Raw genomic sequence first — 24,295 nt, 5'->3', positions numbered from 1 at the left:
TGCCTACCGATGCAGGGGACACGGGTTCGTGCCCCGTTCTGGGAAGATCCCACATGCCGCGGAGCGGCTGGGCCCCGTGGGCCATGGCCGCTGAGCCTGCGCGTCCGGAGCCTGTGCTCTGCAACGGGAGAGGCTACAACAGTGAGAGGCCCGCGTACCGCGAAAAAAAAAAAAAAAAAAAAAGGAATGTTATCCAGCTTGATTTTTTTTCTGCTAAAACTATGGGTGGAATATTGTTAATAGTTCTGAGTACCAGTTTAAATTTACCATTAAAACTGCAATACCACTAGAAGAGAAAGAGTAAGGATTTAAGACTGTCACAAGTAGAAAAAGCAGAAGGAATTAGGATAATTATTGAGGAACAACGAAGACATGGGTAGGGCCGGTAGTTCTCACCAAGCACATCAAGAACTGTCATCCCAAAGAGAGAATATATTTGTTCCATGTGACCCTTGAGGAAAGAAAAGGACCAGTGTGTGGAAGCTGCAGGTTTTGCCTCAGCATGCCTGATACTAATTATGGTGTATGTGTTCTTTCTTGGGATTTTTAGGGAATTATAGGCAAACCAAGGCCAATATGATGATGGGGTCAGAAGAGAACCTAAAATATTACATACAACTATATATTTTCTTATAGCTTTACCTTATGTTTTACCTCAAAGGAAAAATCAGTCTTCATGATAATGAAACAAGATAGCAAAACTTAAGTACTGGTGACTTATTTAATCTCATCACTTTATTATTCACAAGGATATCATGTTTCATGAAAAGTCCTTAGAAAAATCTCACTTATGCATATGTCTTACACATCTTATCTTGAAATCCTTTGAGATTATAAGCAATTAAATTAATTGCATTTTGTAGTCCAACCCCTCATTTATAACATGTAATTCCCCAGGACCCACATGTACAGATTCAAGAGTAGCTTGATAGAGAGATAGAGAGAGACTGATTTATTTTTGTTTTCTTCCTGGATCTTCTTTGAATATTCTTAAAAGAAGGAGGAAGATGCTGTGTTTGATATTCATATAAGATTTTCTTTTAAAAGCAGCTTCTCTCAAAAGCCTATTGTTAAACAGGACTACCTAGAAAGGGGTCAACTTGCAAAATCCTTCCTAACTACTTGTTTGGTTCTTTAGGATTGATGGATAAGCTGATAGAATCTAATCTTCATACGTGTCTGTCATTAATAGAGATGTAAGAATTTACATCTCTCAATTTACTTTGTCTTTCTTTTCTCTGTCACATCATAAGGAAAAGCTTTACTAATGAAGTACCCAATGGTAATAACCCATTATATGCTAGGATCTCTCTTTATATCAGATGACATGCAAATGAACTGTTCTATTTCTATGGAGAGAGAAAGACAAGGAGTGGTGTAGTTAATCATGCTTGAGGGCTGCCATAGTGTCTTCTGGGAAATATTATCATTATTCATTCTTATTTAAGGGTCCTTATCCTGTGCATAAGAAAATCTCCCATTCATTCCATTTGGGTTTGATGTTAATTACAGGGGCATTAATGGAAGCTTTCTCATAAGAAATGGATGTAGGACTAAATCAGAAAAAAAAAAAAAAGAAAAAAGCAACCTTTGGGTGAATCAGGTCATCAAAAAACCGTGCATGAAGAAGCTGGCAGGTTGGAGGAAACTTAAAGATCATCAGTCCCCTTGTTGTTCAGATGTAGAAACTGAGGCCTTGAGACATGAACTGACTTAACCAAAGCCCCCAGTTGATGAGAGGCAGGCCTGAGATGACAAATGAGGGAGCCAATTTCATCAGACAGCAATGGAGAGGAAAGATAATTTGGGGAATTTCTTTTCCCAGAAAGGACCAGGTTCTGGCCCTGTTCTCCTATTAACTAGTTCTATAATTTTGGCAAAGCTTTTAACCTCTCTGGGTCTCTTTTCTTGAATTTAAGGTGAGGGGACTAGACTAGATCATTCGTCCTCCAGAAAAGTGGAAATCTAACTGAGCTACTATAGAGGGTTTGCATGCGACTACTGGATAAAGTTCATTGAAAAAAGATATTTCCAACAGATCATGTATGTTTGGATTCCAGAAACTGACAGGAGCCAACCTTGGATATCAAGTAATAGAGCAGTAGTCTTTTTTAAAAAAAATTAATTAATTAATTAATTTTTGGCTGTGTTGGGTCTTCGTTTCTGTGCGAGGGCTCTCTCTAGTTGTGGCAACGGGGGGCCACTCTTCATCACCGTGCCCGGGCCTCTCACTATCACAGCCTCTCTTGTTGCGGAGCACAGGCTCCCGAAGCACAGGCTCAGTAGCTGTGGCTCACGGGCCCAGTTGCTCCGCGGCATGTGGGATCTTCTCAGACCAGGGCTCAAACCTGTGACCCCTGCATCGGCAGGCAGATTCTCAACCTCTGCACCACCAGGGAAGCCCAAGCAGTAGTCTTTTTAACTGGCCGTTCCCCCAGTCTGTGAAAAAAACCTTTTATCTTATCTCAGATAATATTATTTTTTTCTTTCTTTTTCACCATTTCTTCAAGCAAATTCTGGTTGACAACAAGTAATTGATAATATTGCTGATAAAATGAAGATTTTCCTTAATCTTCTAGTCTTTTGAGGATTTAACTGATCATGGATCCACATCTATGCAGTCCCTAGTCACCTTGTCACCATGTAATTAAGTCATTTTTCTTTTAGGCATTCAGGTCTAAGGTAAATTTTTTTTTGCAAAAGTATGTATATTCTGGATCAGTGTTTCTGGTCTCTTGAAGTTTAATGTAAACAAATATAAATTTCTAGTATATAAATTGGATTTTGTTTTGTTTCTCTAAAAGAAGTATATGAAGCAAAGCAGCTAATTTTTGAGATGTATTTGACTTACACTTAGTGTATAAAATATTTTATTAGGTAAAATGCATGTTTGTCTTTTACTGAAATATTTTCATAATTATATGAAATTAATTTCATAATTATACACATAAGCAGGCATATAATAGACCAACATAACATTGCTTTTCTTTCTGGACCCATGTTATCTAAATTACTAAAAAAAAAACCTTTCTACTGTGTGTGTCTTTTTGTTTGTTTCTTTGTTTTATTTTTTCTTATTTTGCCTTTTATTTTTCTACTTTTTTTCTGATTATAAATACATTCTTTTTTTTTATTGGAGTATAGTTGCTTTACAATATTGTGTTAGTTTATAACGTACAACAAAGTGAATCAGCTGTACATATACATATGTCCCTTCTGTTTTGGATTTCCTTCTCATTTAGGTCACCACAGAGAACTGAGTAGAGTTCCCTGTGCTGTACAGTAGGTTCTCATTAGTTATCTATTTTATACATAGTATCAACAGTGTATATATGTCAATCCCAATCTCCAAATTCATCCCACCCCCCTTTCCCCCTTGGTATCCGTACGTTTGTTCTCTACATCCATGTCTCTATTTCTGCTTTGTAAATAAGATCGTCTATACCAATTCTTTTAGATTCCACATAAATGCGTTAATATACCATATTTGTTTTTCTCTTTCTGACTTACTTCACTGTTTATGACAGACTCTAGGTCCATCTACATCTCTACAAATGACCTAATTTCATTTCTTTTTATGGCTGAGTAATATTCCACTGTATATATGTATCACATCTTCTTTATCCATTCATTCTTTGTCCATCTATTCATGGACATTTAGGTTGCTTCCATGTCCTGGCTATTGTAAATAGTGCTGCGGTGAACATTGGGGTTGCATGTATCTTTTTGAATTATGGTTTTCTCAGGGTGTATGCCCAGTAGTGGGATTGCTGGGTCATATGGTAGTTCTATTTTTAGTTTTTTAAGGAAGCTCCATACTGTTCTCCATAGTGGCTGTATCAATTTACATTCCCACCAACAGTGCAAAAGGGTTCCCTTTTCTCCACACCCTTTCCAGCATTTATTGTTTGTAGATTTTTTGATGATGGCCATTCTGACCGGTGTGAGGTGATACCTCATTGTAGTTTTGATTTGCATTTCTCTAATAATTAGTGATGTTGAGCATCTTTTCATGTGCCTCTTGGCCATCTGTATGTCTTCTTTGGTGAAATGTCTATTTAGGTCTTTTACCCATTTTTTAATTGGGTTGTTTCTTTTCTTGATATTGAGCTCCATGAGTTGTTTGTATATTTTGGAGATTAATCCTTTGTCCATTGCTTCATTTGCAAATATTTTCTCCCATTCTGAGGGTTGTCTTTTCATCTTAGAAATGTTGGAAACTACAGAAAAGTAGAGAAAAAAATTACCACCAGAAATAAACATCATTATTTCCACTGTGTTTTTTTTTCTTTATCAACACTATCACTTTAATAATAGACAATCTGTGAAATGGATTCAGTTTTGATACTTCAGTAGAATAAAAGATGAAAATACTATACATGTAAATAAATATATCTATAATTTGGTCAAATTGGATAAGCTGTAACATAATTTGTATTTCTTCAAAGAACATTTAGAAATCTTATAATAATGGTTTGCACATGCACTAAGGAAGTAGGAATAATCTAAACTGCAAACATGTTTAATAAGTCGTTACAAATTCTAACATTGTGGTGTTTTGGAAGAGTTTTCGTATCATAGTCTTACTGCCAAATACTTTATATCATCTCTGTAAAATAAGTTATAGTCATTTATTTTTCTGTCACAAAAAAAGTTGTCTTTCAGCTTTCTAACTGTGGTGATACCTTGGTGAATACTAGTCCTTCTTCCACCTTTTTTAAACTAATTACCATATATGACAAGCCAGATTTTACTTGGTAAAAATCAACAAAATAATTTCCAGTGCAGGGACTAGCTATACTGTTACGGGCCCTTTAAAAATATTTATGTATTTTGTGCTTGGCATTTTAGAGGTAGTTTATTCTTCATTTCTTAAAACTATTTATTTTAATAAATAGATATATTTGGGACTAGAAAGCAAATTGAGAATAGTTTTGTTTTCGTATGTGATGGCAGTTCTAAGAAAAATTTGTTTATTTCATCCACCTAGTTTTCTTTTACCTATACCCTAGTCCTCAGTTGGAGTGACATTTGGAGTGACTGGTGTCTTGAGTGATGTAGTTAATGAGATCTAGCGACATCATGACCCTGACCCTCTGTGGCCCTGGCTCCTCTCATCCATCTCCTTAACCCCACAGGCTGAATCAGTGTGTAGAATCAGGATTAAACAAGTGTGAATAAACAAGTTCAAGAGTTTTCTGTTATGGCTGCCAGCGCATGGAATTGGCAAAGACATAGAGAACTTAATGCTGAGAATGCTCTTTGTGCACCTCCACAAATCCTGTTGGAGAAATCACTAGTGTTTGTGGTCACTGCAGTGCACCTAATCTCAGTTTACTCCATTCCTGGACAGTGGTGGCGGTTGGCCCTTATAATCACAGAGCTGTTGGCACATTCAATGAAAGGATGGCTGATCTATCACTTACCTAGTGTCACATGTTACTAAGGCTTTTATCTCATTAACTATGATTAATGTTTGTGTGGAATGGGCTTGTCATGTAACTGTTCACATTCAGCAATTTTCAATCCCTTAGCTTACTTGAACAGATGAGAGCTTTATCTTAGGCACTGAGCACCCTTATTTGCAATCGCTGTTGTAACGTGGCATGGTAAATGCGTGATGTAGCTCTTCCTTGACTCTTGCCCATTATCAGCGTTCAGTGTGTTCAGCGTTCATTGAACTTGGGATGTCTTTATATAACTGTAGTCACTGTAGTCACATTGAAACCTATGAACAGTTTGGCTTATGTAGAAAAGAATAGAAGAAATGCAGTAGAACTGTAATGAAATATTTTTCTGTTATTTCTTAGCCTAAAAGTTGTTTTCCTAATATGATTTCCACTTAAGTCTATTTTCTCAAAGTGAGATGGAAAAGGGTAGAGATTAAGGATGCCCGTTATTTTCTTGCCTTTGGCTGTGGTTCTTGCTTTATCTGTTCCACATTTGACAAGTCTTTCCCCTTAGCTCAGGGAACCATTTGATAAGTTGACCAGTCAGTGATTAAACATATTTATTTAGTTCAATGGGTCAGAGCTATTGCGACAGATAGAAAATTACTGATGGATTATCAATTTCAGCACCTCTGACATCTGGCCTCAATGTAGTCCATCATCTGAGGACTCATAACACATTTGCCTGGACAATAACATGCTCAGCTACCTGTGTGATCACAGAGCTGGATATTGGAAATATTTTGTGCAGAATTAATAACACAGAAATCACAGAAACTAGAAGAGCTCTGCACCTACACTTGAAAAGTAAAAACACCCAAGAGTTTACACTGTTTAAGGCTGGAATGAAAGCTGACTTGTAGTTTAGATATGCTTTGCTGATTTGGGTAATGTTTTTATAATTTCTTTAACAAGCACATTTTGGAATTGCTGAAATAGGTGTTTGGAAATACTTTGGAAACTATAACACATGTAAAAAACTACTTGGGTCAAAATGTTTTATTTAAAAATTGTAATGAAATAAAAAATGGGCTTAAGTTTTGGTCTACTGAAGTTATGGAATTTCCAAAATAAAACCCCAAGTCAAATACTTACCATTGTAATTCTTTTTAATTATAAACAAGATTTCAAATAGGATTTGTAAAAACCTTTCTTCTTTTTATTGTTACTGTTGAGTGATCCTTTTATCCTAAGTGAATTCTAATAATAAAGAATGAGTCTTGTAGCAAATGCTAATCTAACATGGAAATAATTCTATTCCTCTGTCCATTTGACTGAAATTTATTCCAGTACAATCTTCTTCACATCCTTATTTCAAATTTTCATATAAAATTTAAAAATAATCTTGTGATTAGTTTTTTCAAACAAATATGATTCAGGTTAGCAGTTTGTTTTAAGGTATGTTCGTATCTTTTAAAAACTCGTCACACTTGTTAAGTAATTAATAGATCATGACAGATAATAAGCTCTAAGTTTTATTTCAGCTTTATTCTCATTTGTAAATATTTCATGTGATTATCCCTATATCCTTATATCCAATGTTTCTAATGCCCTACTTTTCAGTGATTCTACATTTAATATTTATGTGTTCTGTCATAAAAGTATTTGTGAAGCTGAAAATGATTCTTAATCTTCAAAGGGCTCATTTTCACACATTCTCTTGAATCTACAAACTGGTGAGAACTTAGAAATGTTACCTTTGTTCACAAAATAAAGATTGAACTCATTGACATTATAATTTACATTTATTCACTAAATCCACATCAGAGCTATTTGCCATAAAATTGATAGGCCCTTTGGAATGTCCAGCACAATGTGTAATAACTTGGCAATATTACAGGTCATAATAGGTCATTATTTATTGCTACAGACTTCCTGATTTGTCTTGAAATTAAATGAGGTTTCTTCTATAATTTTGTGAAAATGTTTAGTAGTTGACTATAGCATTTAATCAACTCATCTCTCCTTAGATGCCTCTGAGTTGGTTTGGAAAATTCTTAGATGAATTCTAGTTGTAGGATCCTCTCTGGAATCAAGGTGTGTGGTCAGTTAGACTGTCATGGATGTTTAGATCAGACACAATTAAAAACTGAGGGTGGTCAGATTAGGATATCTGGATTTGAAGGGTTGTTTTGAGCAGTCACAGGGAAGCCATTGCAACATCTTCCTTAAAGACCAACCGTTCTAAATATCAGAACATTTCACATCTGTCATTTGCTTTAAGTCCTTAAATATGATGCCTAGTACTTAATGCTTCTTAAGATTTGTGCTTTTAAAATTAGGAGTGCTCACTATGTTCTCCATATTTTGACTAACTTTTACCTGCCTAAGTTTGCCTTTCACTTTTATTCTACACCACCTACTTCTCTCCAAAACAACAGTTTTTTTTTCATTTGCAATTTCTGGCATATGAACTGTATTTAAGTTACCAAGAGCAGGTCAACAGATATTTCCATGTACAACAAGCAAACAGCAATGGAAAAATGATACACATTATTTTGGAACAAAGATCCATTACATGGAAATGTGATTTACTCAAAATGAAGCAACTTAATTCATTAACATAAATTATGTGTCAAAGTTTCTTTGCATAAAGGGCACTCATATGTTAGATTGCCAGGTGCTCTCATATAGAAAATGATGCTATTATCTGATGCTAATATCTCCCTATTACCACACAGGGAGACTGAGAAATTAAGCAAAGAAATGCATATGAAAGTACCTTATAAACTATAAAGAGCTCTGATGTGAAGTATGTTATTTTAATGTTGTGTGCGTTTCTTGGAACAGAGATGGTAAGGGAGAAAACACGAAACTATCCATTCTTAGAGGCTTCTGTGCTGACAGTCTAAGACTTATGGTTTTACAGAATTCATATTGATGTATAATTATTTTTCATTCAAGGATGTTAACATTGGCCAATTTCATGTACTAAAATGCTCAGAACCACCGTTTCAAAATGTGGCCCTGATAAGCATTTGTATCAGTAATTTGGAATGACTTTCATCCTCGAATATTTTTTTTTCATAAACCCTATTAAGTAAGCATCAAAGATTTTTTCACTCTTTTTATATTATGGGATTACTGCTTTGCATCATCTACAACCTTGATTTCAGCATTTAAACTCCATTTTTTAATGTGATGAACAATTATGGTAACAAGTAAATGAAAGTATGATTATTTTAATTTGTAACATGCACTATTTATTCCAATGTGTCCAGTATATACGTTTCTTCTAAAAATGTACAGGACATTTGGGGAAGATATGGAAAAGAACTAAGTCAATGATGTTGATATAACAACCTAATAACTTTACTTTGATGACCTAAAAGGTTGTAGGCACTGGGGTAATTTGGCAAATTATAAAACTTCTAAAATGTATGCTGAAGGGATTCAAACTAAATCACATTATACCCCTGAGCTGGATTGATTCACACTGTAATTACCTCTCAAAAAACTGATGATATGTTATTATTCAATTGATAGTTGTAAGTTGACAGTAAAATGTTAAATATGGAGTAGCTACACAAAATATGAAAGGAAAGTTTGCCTTTATTCTTTGAATTTGTGATTAGCCTGGCATAATTATGATTTCTAACAGTTACAAACATAGAATTCAATGGCATAGCTGGAATTACAGTGATAGCTTTGGCTTTGAAAAAATTCCAGCTTTGCCAGCTAAGTATATTATACTCCTCTGTATTCAGAATATTATGCATTTCAGCAAAGTCTGAATAAAGACTTAAAAAATAATTAAGGAAAAGCACTTGAGTGATTTTTTTATACTGAGTTGAAGAGACAGTTTAAAAATTGGAAATTGTACCTGACCAGTCTTTTTTGACAGAATTCTTACACTTAGAAATCCCCAAATTTCTTATAAATCAATGTTTGGAAAAATTAATGGGAGGCACAATGCAGATGTTTAGTATTATTATGCCAACATTGAGTATATACTCAGGTTTTGATATTCTTTTTAAATTATTTAAAAAATTTTGATATTCTGTTAGCAGAATAATTTGGCTAATAATTTGACTAGTTTCATTGTCTATCCACGTAAGTCCTTCATTGCTTGAAATTGAGTGAGAAGTGGGACATTCGGGTTTAAATATTTCCCAGTTAACTCAGTTAAACCAGATTCCCTTGGTTTGTTTTGTATAAGCAACGATGCTCTGTTGGAAATTGTTATTAAAATTTTTATTTTATATTATGCATTAGTTGAAATTTCTTGGGTGATTGAGGTCTCATCAGGATAGTTACTGTAAGCATTAGTTTTCTTTATATTATGAAACTTGAATGTGCTATGGTATTGCACAGTGAAAAATTCAGCCTTTCCTTTACATAAGTTGAACACTAATTATATTCTGGAAACTTTTCATACTCCATTCGATCTTCACTTCAAGCCACTGATGTTTAGGATATTATTTTCTTTTTTTTCATTGTGAAGAAATTGAATGGCAAGTCGGACAAAAACTTTGCCCAAAGCCATACAGCTTGTCAGAGGGGAGTTTTGAATCCCTGTGTCAGTTCACTGATCTGAATTTCTTTCCACTTAAACAGTTTCTAGAGTACTTGATCTAAGGGAGACTTCTTAGGATTGATCTCTGTGCGTATGAAGTGCAACAAGGAATTCCGATTTTTGTGAGAGTTCAGGATCTTGGTTTATTGAGGTGTAACTCTCATTCTCTGCAGATGAGGTAGATCACTGTTCACAGTACTGGAGTGTGTGTGCTTATATGTGGGAAGAGAGAGCAACAAGGTATTAAATACTAATGTGCTCTCCCCAACAGTAGAAAGGTGGACTGTTTGCTTTGTGGCCACAAACATAGGTGCTTTTTGTATGATTTTACAATTCAGACTGGTGCCCCTTGCCACCTAAAGCTGCAGTTGTAAATTTGTTGGTGGTCCATACAGATGTATGAATTAGTAAGCATTTCTTAGACAAAAAGTTGGGGTTATAATTTAGTTCTCACTGCCCCTCTCCTTTTGTGTGGACTAAAATAGTTAACATACAAATTCTTCATTAGCGTTCATAGTCAAAGAATATGTAGAAATCCAAAAAGTTAGCTGATTTAAACAGATTATCGCTACACCAGTGCTAAACTCATAGAGCATGGCCATTCAAAAGGCTGAAGTCCAGTCAAATATCTTTTTTACGGTGATGACAACGTAAAAAATGAACCTATGATGCTTCCTCAAAGCTTCCTTCTCGAATCTGTTCCACACGTGGTGTTGTAGTAATATCGCGAGCAGTGAAGTATTAAAACAGCTTTGTCTTGTGTTCTTTCATTCTGACAGGCCAATGACATAATGCCGACAAGCCATGTCTGATAGATTCAAAATTAAAAGTGAATGCCCTCCCTTTTTTTCCTAGCTTGTGCCTAATGGCCTTTGAGCCAATGTGCAATTTCACTGCTTCTGACATAGTAAGTCTTCCATAGTAAGTCTGGGAACAGCTGGTGAGGGTCTTTTCTCAGGCTGCAAAGGATGGTTTTATCAAAACCATATTACTTTGCTGTTAAAGGAAAAGAATGGAGAGGAATCAGCAATAAATACAAAGGCTAGTTCAGGATCTGAACTCAAAAGCAGTTTGCTGATAAAGGTATTAGCCATATATATACAATTTAATACTTTCACAATAAAGTTAATAAAGTTGATTTTCATAAACATGCAGGGAGCAACAGCATTGAGAAAAATAAAGGTAGAAATTTAAAGTGCTCTGTGAATTGATTCTTAGTTATACACTATATTATACAGTTCTAGTAGGGAAGGTGATCAGCAGTGTATGGGACCAAGACTTTAAATACATTCTAGGCACATTTTATCTGCTGCAGCTTTTCCGCTGAATCAAAAGTTTTTCTTCTCTGGCTATATAATTCAAGGTGGTTTATTTGGCTCTTGTGAAAATATCTTGGAGAATTTAGAAAATAATTGAGGTTGATTATGAGAAAAGTCTGCAAATATTTTGTTCATTTATTTATTCAATCAGTGAAGTACTTACTAGAATTTATTATGAACTTAGCCTGTTTCAGTGTGTTTGAAGCTGTGGTCTTTGCTTTTTGACTGTTTATATACTAATTGGGAGAAATAAGACATTCACATGTGAAAGTGTTGTCAATTTTAATTAGAGGGGAAGAAAGTAATAAATGTAAGTAATGCTATAGGACAACAGTTTTAATATGTACACCTGCATGTGCGTGTGCATGTGTGTATGTGTGTAAAACATTTGAAAAGATACTTTCTTAAAATCTTGTTGGAAACCCCAGTGTCCAGAGTCCAGGTCAGATAAAAGCAGAGGTTGTTAATTCCTTCCATTTTTGAATCTTCAGAGTTCAAATGGTTAAAAACCATTTTCATAGGATACCAGAGAGGCCTGAGCTGAATGTAGGCTATGGGATAGAGAAGTTGCAGCCTTCCTTGTTAGAGAAATGTTTTTGAATTCAATAATATTGAAGAGAGGAAAGTGGGGCATATTAGGAGGGAAGAACATAGTAAAGGTAGAAACTTGAAGCTAGAAAGGAGCAGAGTTATCTGAAGGTCTGGCCAACCTGGCAGGAGTGGAGTTTATAATATTGATTTAAGAGGGGCCTAGGTCAGGTGGAGCCAAGTTAACACGAACCACAAATTCCAGGCAGAAAATTTTTGGAGTATCCAGGAGGCAGAATAAATATGTTCAGGAAGCTTTGAAAATGGACAGGACACAATGAAATCAGTGTTTATATACTGTAACGTTTGGTGGGGTTGTGGATATGAGTTATTGAGCAAAATAAAATCAAAGTAGGAGCAGAGATTGGAGACGTTTTCTGGATTCTTGAGTTCACTTTGGTAAAATAAATACTGAATTTGAAGTAGTAGTGCAGTTCCCTTTATTTTTGTACCATGTATTAGTCATAAAAAATGTACATCCCAGTATACATCTTGTTTAAGCAACCATTTTTAATTCCAATTAAAGTAGCAAATTGGTTTATTCATTATAATTGCTTACAGCTTTCAAGGACTTGTCTTTCCCCCTTTCCTCCCTCTCTTCATCTTTTCTCTTTTTGTATTTTCTATCTTTATCTTCTCTCTCTCTTTTTTGCTTCATTTCTTCTTTCTACATCTCTTTCTGCCATAAAGAATACTGACATTTTAATTATTATAAATATTAAATTCTAGTATAGTATTATATCTTCATGATACAGGAATATCAGGGTTGAAAGGGGAGAATCCAGGCACTTTTCAAATATTTAGTTTGAATGATGAGACCTCCCTGTTTTTACTAATTTTCCAGGTAGTATTTAGCTGAAACCTTTATTTGCTATGAAACCTGGGACTATAATAAAATGTAGGCCAGATATCCACATATAGTGGAAAACCCATATTAACTATAAGAGCTGTGGTCTGTCTGCACAATCTCACAGTCATGGTCACATGAGTGTTTCTGGATTTCTACCTCTCAGCGTGCCGTTTAGGTAGATCCAGGTGGTTTTGTTGAAGGAAGAGTTTTTGCCTTTGAAGCATAAATCACTACAGCTTTCAGCCTTTCCAGGGACTTGGATAGTTGATTGGTGTTGGTTTCGTTAATTACTTTGAGTTTCATTCAGATGTGGTGCTACTGTTTTAATAGATTAATATTAATTCTGCTCAATTTAAGGCTCTAGGTCCCTATCACTTGCTTTACTACTCTTTCTTCTTCTTAACAAAGAAAATATTGAAAAAGTGAAAGAAAACAGATACTGTCCGGACTGGATTCTTGTGTTCTTTGATGCTTGGTTGAAGGTGTGATGTGAGTGAATCTAAGCTTTTCATTACAAGCAAATGTGAAAAAAATGTTTTGGATATAGAGTTTCCTTCACCATAATTATAACCTTTAAAAAAATTGTAACCTTTAAAAATTATTAAAAAATAATATTTTTATGAAATTTTCCTGATGTGTAAATTTGAGTAACAGCTGTTTTACAGAGTGCAGTTGTTAGGAGCTGACACCATAGAATAACATGTGCAGAATTGTCATAAAAATCTGCCTACGTTTTAGCTCATTTCTACTTCTGAAGTACTACTAGTTGTTGTAGCTTTACATAATTAAAGAAAAACATGTTAACAAAGGCTACAGCCCACAAATTCAAAACAGGTTATTATTATTTATTCAGCTCCCAGCGATTGCACACATTTGACCCTAAATGACAAAGTAAATGAAAGCCCTTTTTCAAAGTAATACAATCAGTTCAAAAAATATTGTGCTAATCAAGTTATATATTCTAATTGAAAGATTGATGGCAATCCATTTAGTTGTTACTAGGTTATTTGTGACAGACAGATGCAGAGTAACCTCATTACAGTCAGAATTGCGATGACTTGTAGCTGAAGAGAGGAATAAAGCTTTAAACCATTGTCACAGTCCATTTCCAAAATGTATTCAGAAGATGATTTAAAAGAAAATATACGACCATTAAATATAAGTTTGAATTGGTTACCTAGTGGTGTTATTATGGAAGCAATGAAGTAATCATCTGTTTGATCCATAATTGGCCTACTTAAAATTCACAAATCGGATTTACAGATTTCAATTTATGGAAGAGAAATGCAGGAGCAAACACTGGATTAAAAACATTATCCCTTGTGGTTTGGTATTTCCAGCTCATATTTTTAGTTGTTTTCTTCTTGATCGTTGTCTTTATCAGTTTATTTTAGACATTTCTGTCCACAATCACCAATTCATGATAAATTATTCAGTACTTTTCATTTGTATGTTCTCTAGTAGTTTAATGTCAGGCTTTCAGCACAAGTACTCAGGGGAATTTGATCAACATTTTAAAGTTATGTGGTTGAGAGAAAGAAGGAATATAAATGCACAATAATTATTTGTTTCCTTGTGAAAGATGTTGAAATCTTTGTGGGATATACTTCCTATATATTTGATCTTGAAACTTATCTTTCTCGATTAATACTAATGTAGAAATTTTAACCTAAGAAAAGCTCTGTCTTCCCACAGTCTTCTTACTACAATATCTGAATGCTTCTCTAGAATTACTTATATTCAGAAGTATCCTCATAGATATCCTTTTTGTTTCAAGTGCAATAATACAGTGGAACGTCTCACATATAAAACCCACTTCATTTTATCACTTCTCATTTCTGGTCCAGTCTTATGCACAGTTGTCCTTGCTTCTCTCATTTGCACTTTCTCTTATTCTTCTGCATCCTGAACAACTTCTTGGGCTCCTTACAATCACTGCCATGCCTTTCATTACAGCTTATCTTTCATCATGAATTCTAAAATTCTTTTATATTGACAGAGATACTCTTTACAAGAAGATTCTTGCAAAGTTGATTTAAGGTTGGCCCTTATTTTTTGAGAAAAGTGCATTTAGGAAAAGAAGATGTTCGTTGTTTGGATAGGTCAGTTATGTATTGGATATCTCCTAACTGCTAATAACTTTAACATAGAGTTCTTTCTAAGACAGTGACTCTACATAAGGTTGACATTTTATCTGTCCTAAGGAATGAATTAAGAGGAAGTTTAGGATGGTGCTTCTTCTTGCCTTGTGTCATCAGTTAAGGCTAAAGTTTTGAGTTGTCCAGGCAAGTGAATTAAAAAATGGTGTTCTGCTGGTTAGTAAGATCCTAACCAGCAGAATACCATTCATTTGAGGTTGTATCATTGAGGTGAGGGGCCAAGGTCGAAGTGGGAACAAAGGACCTTTCTTCTAATCCTAGCTATAGATCACTTCCTTCCCGTAAATTACCTGTTAACTTTGTGACCTCAGGCAAATTATTTAACTTCTGAGTCTAAGTTTTTTTTTTTTTTTACTTATAAAACTGGATGAGGATTCTAATCTTACAAAGTTGTTTTGATACTTACAGATATACTTTTATAGTCATACAAGATTGATTCATTTGTGAGTTATAATGTTTGGAAATGTTTCAAAAAATAAACGTACTTTTTTATTCATTTAAGCAAATGATATAGTGCATCTACTATGTGCCAGGTTCAGTTCTAGGTGTTAGGGATAGGTCAGTGAATAAGCTAGAAAAAAGTTATGGCTTCATGGAACTTATATTCTCAGTGCTTGCATATTGAGTGCAGAAACGTGAAAGATATATAAATGTAAATATACTAAAATAAAATCACTCAGAAGTCTGCTGTTAATGATTTGTGGATGACTATATTTTTGCATGCTTTTATGTGTATCTGTGTTTTGCATTTTTTCAGATTATCATTGTAGCTTGTGTCATCTTGCTTCTTTGCATTTCATAAATATTTTCTCATATCATATTCTTCCTCACTATAGTGTTTAGTGGTACAACTTTTCATCCTGTGTTGTATGCTAATTTCCTTATCATTGTATATTTAAGTTGTTTCCAGTTTTTCAGGAATGTATTTGAATATATAAACTATGAAGAACATACTATGATGAAAATTCTTGTGCATATTCCAGATTATTTCTTTCCAATAAATTCAATTACATAGAATAGCTGAATCAATGATTATAGATATTTTTAAGAGTTTTGTAGGTTCTTCTGTAAGGCTGTTCCAATTTAAATTCCAATCAATAATGCTTGAGGATCCAGGTTTACTCATAGCCTTCCTTTTGGACATCTTCCGTTGCCAATATGATAGATAAAGTTGTTATCTCCTAATAATTTTACATTTTATTTCTAGTGAGGCTAAAGCTTTTGTTATGTGAGTGTTGGCTTATCTTTCCTCCTTTGGTGAATTTCTTGTTCATGCTGTTTAAGTGTTTTTCCTTATGCTTTTAGATAAGTCTTGTTCTCTCCAGATATCCACGTGTCATACAAACCAAATTTACCCACACCTTGAATGATTTACTCATATACGTTACTTTGCTAGACCCAGTTGGAATGTAAGTTTAAGACAACTGCATTAGTGGCTGAAGACTGATGATAAAAAATGTCAGTTGTCAAGAGATTTATAATTCTGATGCTTTAAGAACTATTAAAGCTTTCAGTAACATAAGGGGAAATATATAATCTCAGAGATCTGTATATATGAAAATAAATGATAAACTCTAAGCTCAATGGGGCAGAACTATATGTTTCATTAATTTTTTAAATCTATGGTGCTTATAATTTGTTGAAATAATATAGTTTCCACACTCTTCATTACAATTTACCTGTGAGACTAGGGAATTTAGAAACAAATCTTTAGTTCCTATCAGATTTGACCATTTAGTAAAGGAAATATAAAGTTAATTGGAAAACAGTTCCTACCACTTTCTTGTATTTATGTGTATTTTTTTGTATGTGGCTATGTTTTCAAAAAGAATAATATTCTAAAACTTGGTCATTAAAGATCAGGAAAGCACATTACTAAATTATTGGGTGAATCTCTTTGAAATCCATCAGTTAAAATGTATTTAAAATGGATTAATTTGAATGTATATTTTCCTTTAGAATAGGACCTAATATATTCCTGTGACTCGTAAAATTATGAGAATAAAGATAAGTATATTTTAATCTTTACCTCCAAAATACATATGATTTATTACAGGATTGTGATTTTTATCCAGTGTCCTAGTGTTGAATGATGGTGTTTAATAATACTGTATGTCAGAAGATTTATTGTAGTTTTAATTTCTCTGAGCCTGGAGAAAGAGTACTTGAATGCGTTTGGTGATTATTGACTGATAAGTAATAAAATGATCCTACATAGAGCCCAGTGGCAAATGTTTCTCCAACTCCCTCTGATTAATATGGTCTTTTTGGTGTAATGTGTCAATTTTATCAGATTCAAATTTATCATCAAACTAGCTATGATAGTTTCAGCTCTTGGAAAGGGCTATTTTGACTGAGTTATCATTATATTCACAAACAAGATTATTTATACCACAGGGAGAGAGTCCTTATGAAAAGTTACTCTTGGTTACTACTTGATCAGCCAAAAATACCTTTATAAACATCAGATGAAAAAAATGAACTATGTATCCACAGATTTAAAAATTTTTAATTATTCCTAATAAACTAATGGAAGTTTTCATTCAGTTTCTAAATCTCTTTTGACTACTGACTTTTTTTTTTTTTTTTTGTGGTACGCGGGCCTCTCACTGTTGTGGCCTCTCCCGTTGCGGAGCACAGGCTCCGGACGCGCAGGCTCAGCGGCCGTGGCTCACGGGCCCAGCCGCTCCGCGACATGTGGGATCTTCCCGGACCGGGGCATGAACCTGTGTCCCCTGCATCGGCAGGCGGACTCTCAACCACTGCGCCACCAGGGAAGCCCCGACTACTGACTTTTTAAGTACAACTGTCTTTATTCCCTTGAGTGTGAAAATGTCTCCAATAATTGGAAGTGATGGAAAAATGAGGACCTTTAACAGAAATGAAAATTCCAAAGAAAGAAAGTAGTCCATGTAAACCATGTTTGATATGTGTCTAGTAGAGTTGAGTTTAATTCAGCAAATATCTTTTGAACATTTTTCTGTGTTAGGCTGTGTGCTAGGTTGCAGGGTTACAAAAATGAATATATGCTAAGAGAGAGATGAATGGATAGGAGTTGTCTATTCATCCTTTCTAGACTATGACATATGAGATAACCAAGAATGGAGGCATATAAGTAACTTTTAACTTTCTACTTCCTTTAATCTTGCAATGTACCTCTATACTTATTTAGTTATATGGTAAAATGCATAATTGGGACATTGTGTGGCAAATAAGGTTTGTAAGTGCAATTTCAGATTTTTTTGGTCATTGAGACCAAAAAGCCGTTTATTTAAATGAGAGTTGAAAGGTGAAGGAAGATTATAAAATAAAAATTTTCCATTATGTGTCAGGTAATTTTTTGAAGGGACAGTATGAGGCCACTGGAGAGAGAACTGAGAATACATGTGTGAGTTTCAAGGTAACAAAATATTATGGAACCCAGACTGTCTTATTTCTAAGAATTGCATCATTCCTTTGTTAAAATCATGGTACTAACGATGAAATTTTACGCACAGGGAGATCAGATAACAACTCTATTAAGAACTATGAAACCATCAAAAGAAATCTTGGCATTATACTTATCAAATATTTTAAATCTAATATGTGTAAAGCACAAATGCATGATTATTAAAGGAATCGTGTACATCTAATGGATTATGTGTTTTGAGAAAGACAAAGAAAAAGCAATTTTGTGCTCTGCTCAACTACAAAGCATTCTGTCTTGGGATTCCTTTAGTTTCTATGCTTGCTCCTATGAAAAATTCACTCAATAATTTTATCTGGTATCTTAAATACTATTATTAAGAAAAATTGTACATATTTGGTTGTACATATGGACAGTGTCTATAATAGAACTATTTACAAAGGATAGTAATTTTTACTAACCTGCCATTTTTGGCTTTTATGTATGTTGAAAGAGATGAGACATCTCATAATTTTATTATTATTTTTATTCAGAGGGAAATTAATCTGGTGGTGCCCATATGTTTGCAAAATTCCAACTAAAACTGTTCAGAAAAGCAACTGAGTTATTCTATTTCCTTTCCCCAATATTGCATCAGAGACATAAGAAGGTGAAGAAAAGTGGTTCTTGTGACAAAATGTTGTAAAGTTATTTTCACAGAATCTTTTCCACTTTTTTTCATGATTTGTGAGCTTTTAAAAACCTGGAGAGTTAAAGAAAATTAGCACACATTTAACTTTTTTATTTTTCTACTACTGATTCTGGTCAAAGCATCTTTAAAGATTAAAAACATGTACATGACTTTTAACCTACTGACCTATTCCTCTCAGCATAACAAGGTACCTTGCTTTCCAGGTGTCTGAGATTATGGTATCAAAAAGAGGAGGGAGAAACTGAAGGACAAAGGTTAACTTACGATAGTTCTTTTAAGAAGGTTCCAGCATTAGCACAGGCTTATGCTACATATACGCCCTTTCAATTATAAACCAATAGCTCTGCAGTGAAGATATTTTGAATGTTCACATCTCTTCCTGTCAACACTTCTGAAGCCTTTTCAGCACCCTATTTCTCAGTCTCTTCTTGATCAAAGCATGACCTGCTCACTAAGGCTTTCATAAGATAATAATTTAATAACAAACTCCGAGCCAGAAGACAAAGGAAAAGACTGTGTAGGAGGCCACCGCTAATTTCCCTCCCAACATAATCAAATCAGCACAGCTATCCAGCCAGGACTCATAACCCTTAATAAGTCACTCTACTCGATTAAGAGAAATTGATTTTCCTCTACCATGGATCATAGTGATTATGATAAATCTGGTATCTGCTGTTCACTGAACTTCCCCTTACTGCCAGTATCCATTTGTTTGCAGGGCGGCAGGTAAACGAGCTAGAGGATGACGCCGTGTCATTAACTGCAGTTGGTATCAGTGCTTTGACAGCTGTGGAATTGAGTGGTTCCATAGATCAGCTTCGAAGCCAGCTGTAAAAACCTTGCGCAGCAGTTACACATCCCTGACAACACTACTGGCAGCTTTCAGCATGCAAAACTCCTGGCTCATGATTTTCAATTGGAAATATGGGAACAAAACAGAATTGGTGGGAATGAGGGAGCTTAAACTCCAGATTTATAATATGAAAAGTTATGTGAGAGCCAAACAGCAACATAGTACTTTGCCAAGGTTCTAACATGATCCTCAGGTTATTTGAAGTCTATCGTGGGTGTATGTTAGTTATATGACTACAAACACATCTAGATTTCCAGATAAAGGAGTATCTTCAAATAATAATGTTGGTTGCAGAAACTGGGCTTATCTAGTCTTCTGCCCTTTCTTGTCACTCACGTGGAGAATCTTGAAGTGACTGGTTTTATTTTGAATCATTCTCCATCTCTTTACTTCACTTGATAACTCTTGGTACTTTACTTGGTACTTTAACATCAGTGGGGAGAGAAAGGAAAGGAACCTATTCTATCAGAGCAGACTTATTATAATTGCTGAGAATTTTCATATAAACTTTCTATGTAACATGTCAATCGAATGTCTGTTTCTACAGTTAAAAATACATTAAGTTCTTAACTTCATGACTGAAAGGTATTTCATATAGCACCGTACACAGTGACAGTAGTAGTGATAAAGATGTATTTTTTACTACTTTTACTTTACTTGTAGAATAATTCAGGTTAGGTACTTTGTGTACACTGTTAGCACCCAGCAGATACTTCTTATTTCTGTGCTCTACACAGAATGTGATATTACAGAGTAAGGAATTACAGACAGATGTGAAATGTTATTCTTAACTATGGAGGCACTAATAATTACAAGAGACACTGAAAATAGAGCTCAGGGCTTCCCTAGTGGCGCAGTGGTTGAGGGTCCACCTGCTGATGCAGGGGACATGGGTTCGTGCCCCGGTCCAGGAAGATCCCACATGCCACGGAGCGGCTAGGCCCGTGAGCCATGGCCGCTGAGCCTGCGCGTCCGGAGCCTGTGCTCTGCAACGGGAGAGGCCACAAAAGTGAGGCCCGCGTACCGCAAAAAAAAAAAAAAAAAAGAACTCAGAGCTATCGTTATAAAATAATAGATGAATCTCTTTTGATTAAAATTTTATCTTGGCTGAGTCAGACTTAGGATTTTTAAAAACTAGCTCCATAATTAAATACCAGTGTGCAATTTTCTGTTAGGCTACACTAAATTCTTCTCCTCAATTGTCATTTCATTGGATGATAATATATTCTAGTTGCATTAAGGAAAATTAATCTGTTTAATTCAATCTTGATACCTTTCACCTTTTCATATAACTAAGAAAGGACAAGAAAATATACCTTTTTCTAGTTTTAAAAACCAGAGGTTCTGGTGAGGTTCACTTTATTCTTGATACCATTCCTAAAGAGTCTACTGCTCTTAAACTTTACTACTATGTTATTTCTTAGCATTTCCCAGGAAAAGAAGGCCATCACAGTGAGATTTAATGATAGGGTATGTATTCAATATAATATCTGAAAAAATTTAATTTGGCTTTTATTTGCATTTAACTTTTTGTGACTTGAGAAATAACAAACTAAATGATGATAAAAGTTATTAAAACTCTGGCTCAACTCCCACCAGTTTTGAGGGAAATTCTCCTCGTTATCTAGGGGATTCTAATTGTACAGTCTAATGAGCACAAACAAGTCTGTGCTTGAGAGAAACTCTCCAAATGGCTGCCTGACCATAAGCGTCAATTATCCAGTGAGGAAGCGTGAAGTGCTTCGCTCAGTCCTGTCTGCCTAAGTAGGACATTTAATGAGTGCAGCTCAGTATATTCAGAATGATCTCCCTTAGAGCTGGACAATCCCTCTCTCTACAGTGACCTTGAAAGAGAAGAGTTCTGTGCAGCACTTCCAAGCAAAAGCAATTAAATTTAATAAAAATTGTTCAGAATTCAAAATATTTCAGACACCATGGAAAACTTGGAACACAAAGATGGCTCCAACACCTTGAATCTGACTGTCATGAACTTTCCTTATCATCCAAAAAATTTCCCCTGCAGTGTACAATTTCTTAACTTTTAAAATAATGATAGATTATTTGAAGATGTTGTCCAATTCTCCAGACCAATAATATAAGAAATTATATTTTTCCCATTGGTTTTAATTTGCTCCTTACTTTTTGCACTAAAACACATGTAATCTATTGAAGTACAATAATCCTTTTTCATTCTGATTGTATTTTAAGGAAATACAGTTAGTTACTCATGCTATCAATGACAGTACAGGGTACCCTGGTGTCTACTACATACTCTTAATTCACTAAACTGCTTAAATCTGGTTTAAGGAATTTCCTCTCCATAATAGTTTAGATAACGTGATACTTCCAAGATGAGAGAATTGCAAGCTCAGAAGTTCTTTTTGATTAACAAATGCAGCTGTCACAGGATCTCTTGCATATCTATCTCAGAATATTCAAAAACATATTTTCATATTAAAGATAGAGCACGGACTATGATTAGCAGAAAAGAGAGAGACTAATCATTATATGAAGAAATAAATAGATAAAAGAACTAATGTGTGTTCCCATATCTCTTCCCTCTTTGTCTCCCTCCCTCCCACCCTCCCTATCCCACCCCTCCAGACAGCCACAAAGAACCGAGCCGGTTTCCCTGTGCCATGCGGCTGCTTCCCACTGGCTATCTACCTTACGTTTGTTAGTATATATATGTCCATGTCTCTCTCTCGCCCTAACACACCTCACCCTTCCCCCTCCCCATATCCTCAAGTCTGTTCTCCAGTAGGTCTCTGTCTTTATTCCTGTTTTACCCCTAGGTTCTTCATAACATTTTTTTTTCTTAAATTCCATATATATGTGTTAGCATACGGTATTTGTCCTTCTCTTTCTGACTTACTTCACTCTGTATGACAGACTCTAGATCTATCCACCTCATTACAAATAGCTCAATTTCGTTTCTTTTTATGGCTGAGTAATATTCCATTGTATATATGTGCCACATCTTCTTTATCCATTCATCCGACGACGGGCACTTAGGTTGTTTCCATCTCCGGGCTATTGTAAATAGAGCTGCAATGAACATTTTGGTACATGACTCTTTCTGAATTCTGGTTTCCTCAGGGTATATACCTAGTAGTGGGATTGCTGGGTCATATGGTAGTTCTATTTGTAGTTTTTTAAGGAACCTCCATACTGTTCTCCATAGTGGCTGAACCAATTCACATTCCCACCAGCAGTGCAAGAGTGTTCCCTTTTCTCCACACCCTCTCCAGCATTTATTGTTTCTAGATTTTTTGATGATGGCCATTCTGACTGGTGTGAGATGATATCTCATTGTAGTTTTGATTTGCATTTCTCTAATGATTAATGATGTTGAGCATTCTTTCATGTGTTTGTTGGCAGTCTGTATATCTTCTTTGGAGAAATGTCTATTTAGGTCTTCTGCCCATTTTTGGATTGGGTTGTTTATTTTTTTGTTATTGAGCTGCATGAGCTGCCTGTAAATTTTAGAGATTAATCCTTTGTCAGTTGATTCATTTGCAAATATTTTCTCCCATTCTGAGGGCTGTCTTTTGGTCTTGTTTATGGTTTCCTTTGCTGTGCAAAAGCTTTGAAGTTTCATTAGGTCCCATTTGTTTATTTTTGTTTTTATCTCCATTACTCTAGGAGATGGGTCAAGAAGGATCTTGCTGTGATTTATGTCATAGAGTGTTCTGCCTATGTTTTCCTCTAAGAGTTTGATAGTTTCTGGCCTTACATTTAGGTCTTTAATCCATTTTGAGCTTATTTTTGTGTATGGTGTTAGGGAGTGATCTAATCTCATACTTTTACATGTACCTATCCAATTTTCCCAGCACCACTTATTGAAGAGGCTGTCCTTTCTCCACTGTACATTCCTGCCACCTTTATCAAAGATAAGCTGTCCATATGTGCGTGGGTTTATCTCTGGGCTTGCTCTCCTATTCCATTGATCTATCTTTCTGTTTTTGTGCCAGTACCATACTGTCTTGATTACTGTAGCTTTGTAGTATAGTCTGAAGTCAGGCAGCCTGATTCCTCCAGCTCCATTTTTTGTTCTCAAGATTGCTTTGGCTATTCGGGGTCTTTTGTGTTTCCATACAAATTGTGAAATTTTTCATTCTAGTTCTGTGAAAAATGTCAGTGGTAGTTTGATAGGGATTGCATTGAATCTGTAGATTGCTTTGTGTACTGGAGTCATTTTTCACAATGTTGATTCTTCCAATCCAAGAACATGGTATCTCTCTCCATCTATTTGTATCATCTTTAATTTCTTTCATCAGTGTCTTATAATTTTCTGCATACAGGTCTTTTGCCTCCTTAGGTAGGTTTATTCCGAGATATTTTATTCTTTTTGTTGCATTCGTAAATGGGAGTGTTTTCTTAATTTCACTTTCAGATTTCTCATCATTAGTGTATAGGAATGAAAGAGATTTCGGTGCATTCATTTTGTATCCTGCTACTTT

General features: G+C 35.0%; 1 protein-coding gene across 1 annotated transcript in view; it reads left to right on the top strand.

The window, feature by feature from the left end:
* LOC103071787 (roundabout homolog 2-like) overlaps nt 1-19,813 on the top strand; it is a 101,488-nt gene extending 81,675 nt beyond the window's left edge. Inside the window, exon 4 of the mRNA XM_007446984.1 lies at nt 19,698-19,813. Coding sequence (XP_007447046.1) covers nt 19,698-19,813 — 116 coding nt within the window. The remainder of the gene's footprint in view (nt 1-19,697) is intronic.
* The last annotated feature ends 4,482 nt before the right edge of the window (nt 19,814-24,295 follow it).

This window comes from Lipotes vexillifer, unplaced genomic scaffold (assembly GCF_000442215.2).
Source record: "Lipotes vexillifer unplaced genomic scaffold, Lipotes_vexillifer_v1.1 scaffold81, whole genome shotgun sequence".
Taxonomy (NCBI): domain Eukaryota; kingdom Metazoa; phylum Chordata; class Mammalia; order Artiodactyla; family Lipotidae; genus Lipotes; species Lipotes vexillifer.
This window is presented reverse-complemented; position numbering and strand designations above follow the sequence as displayed.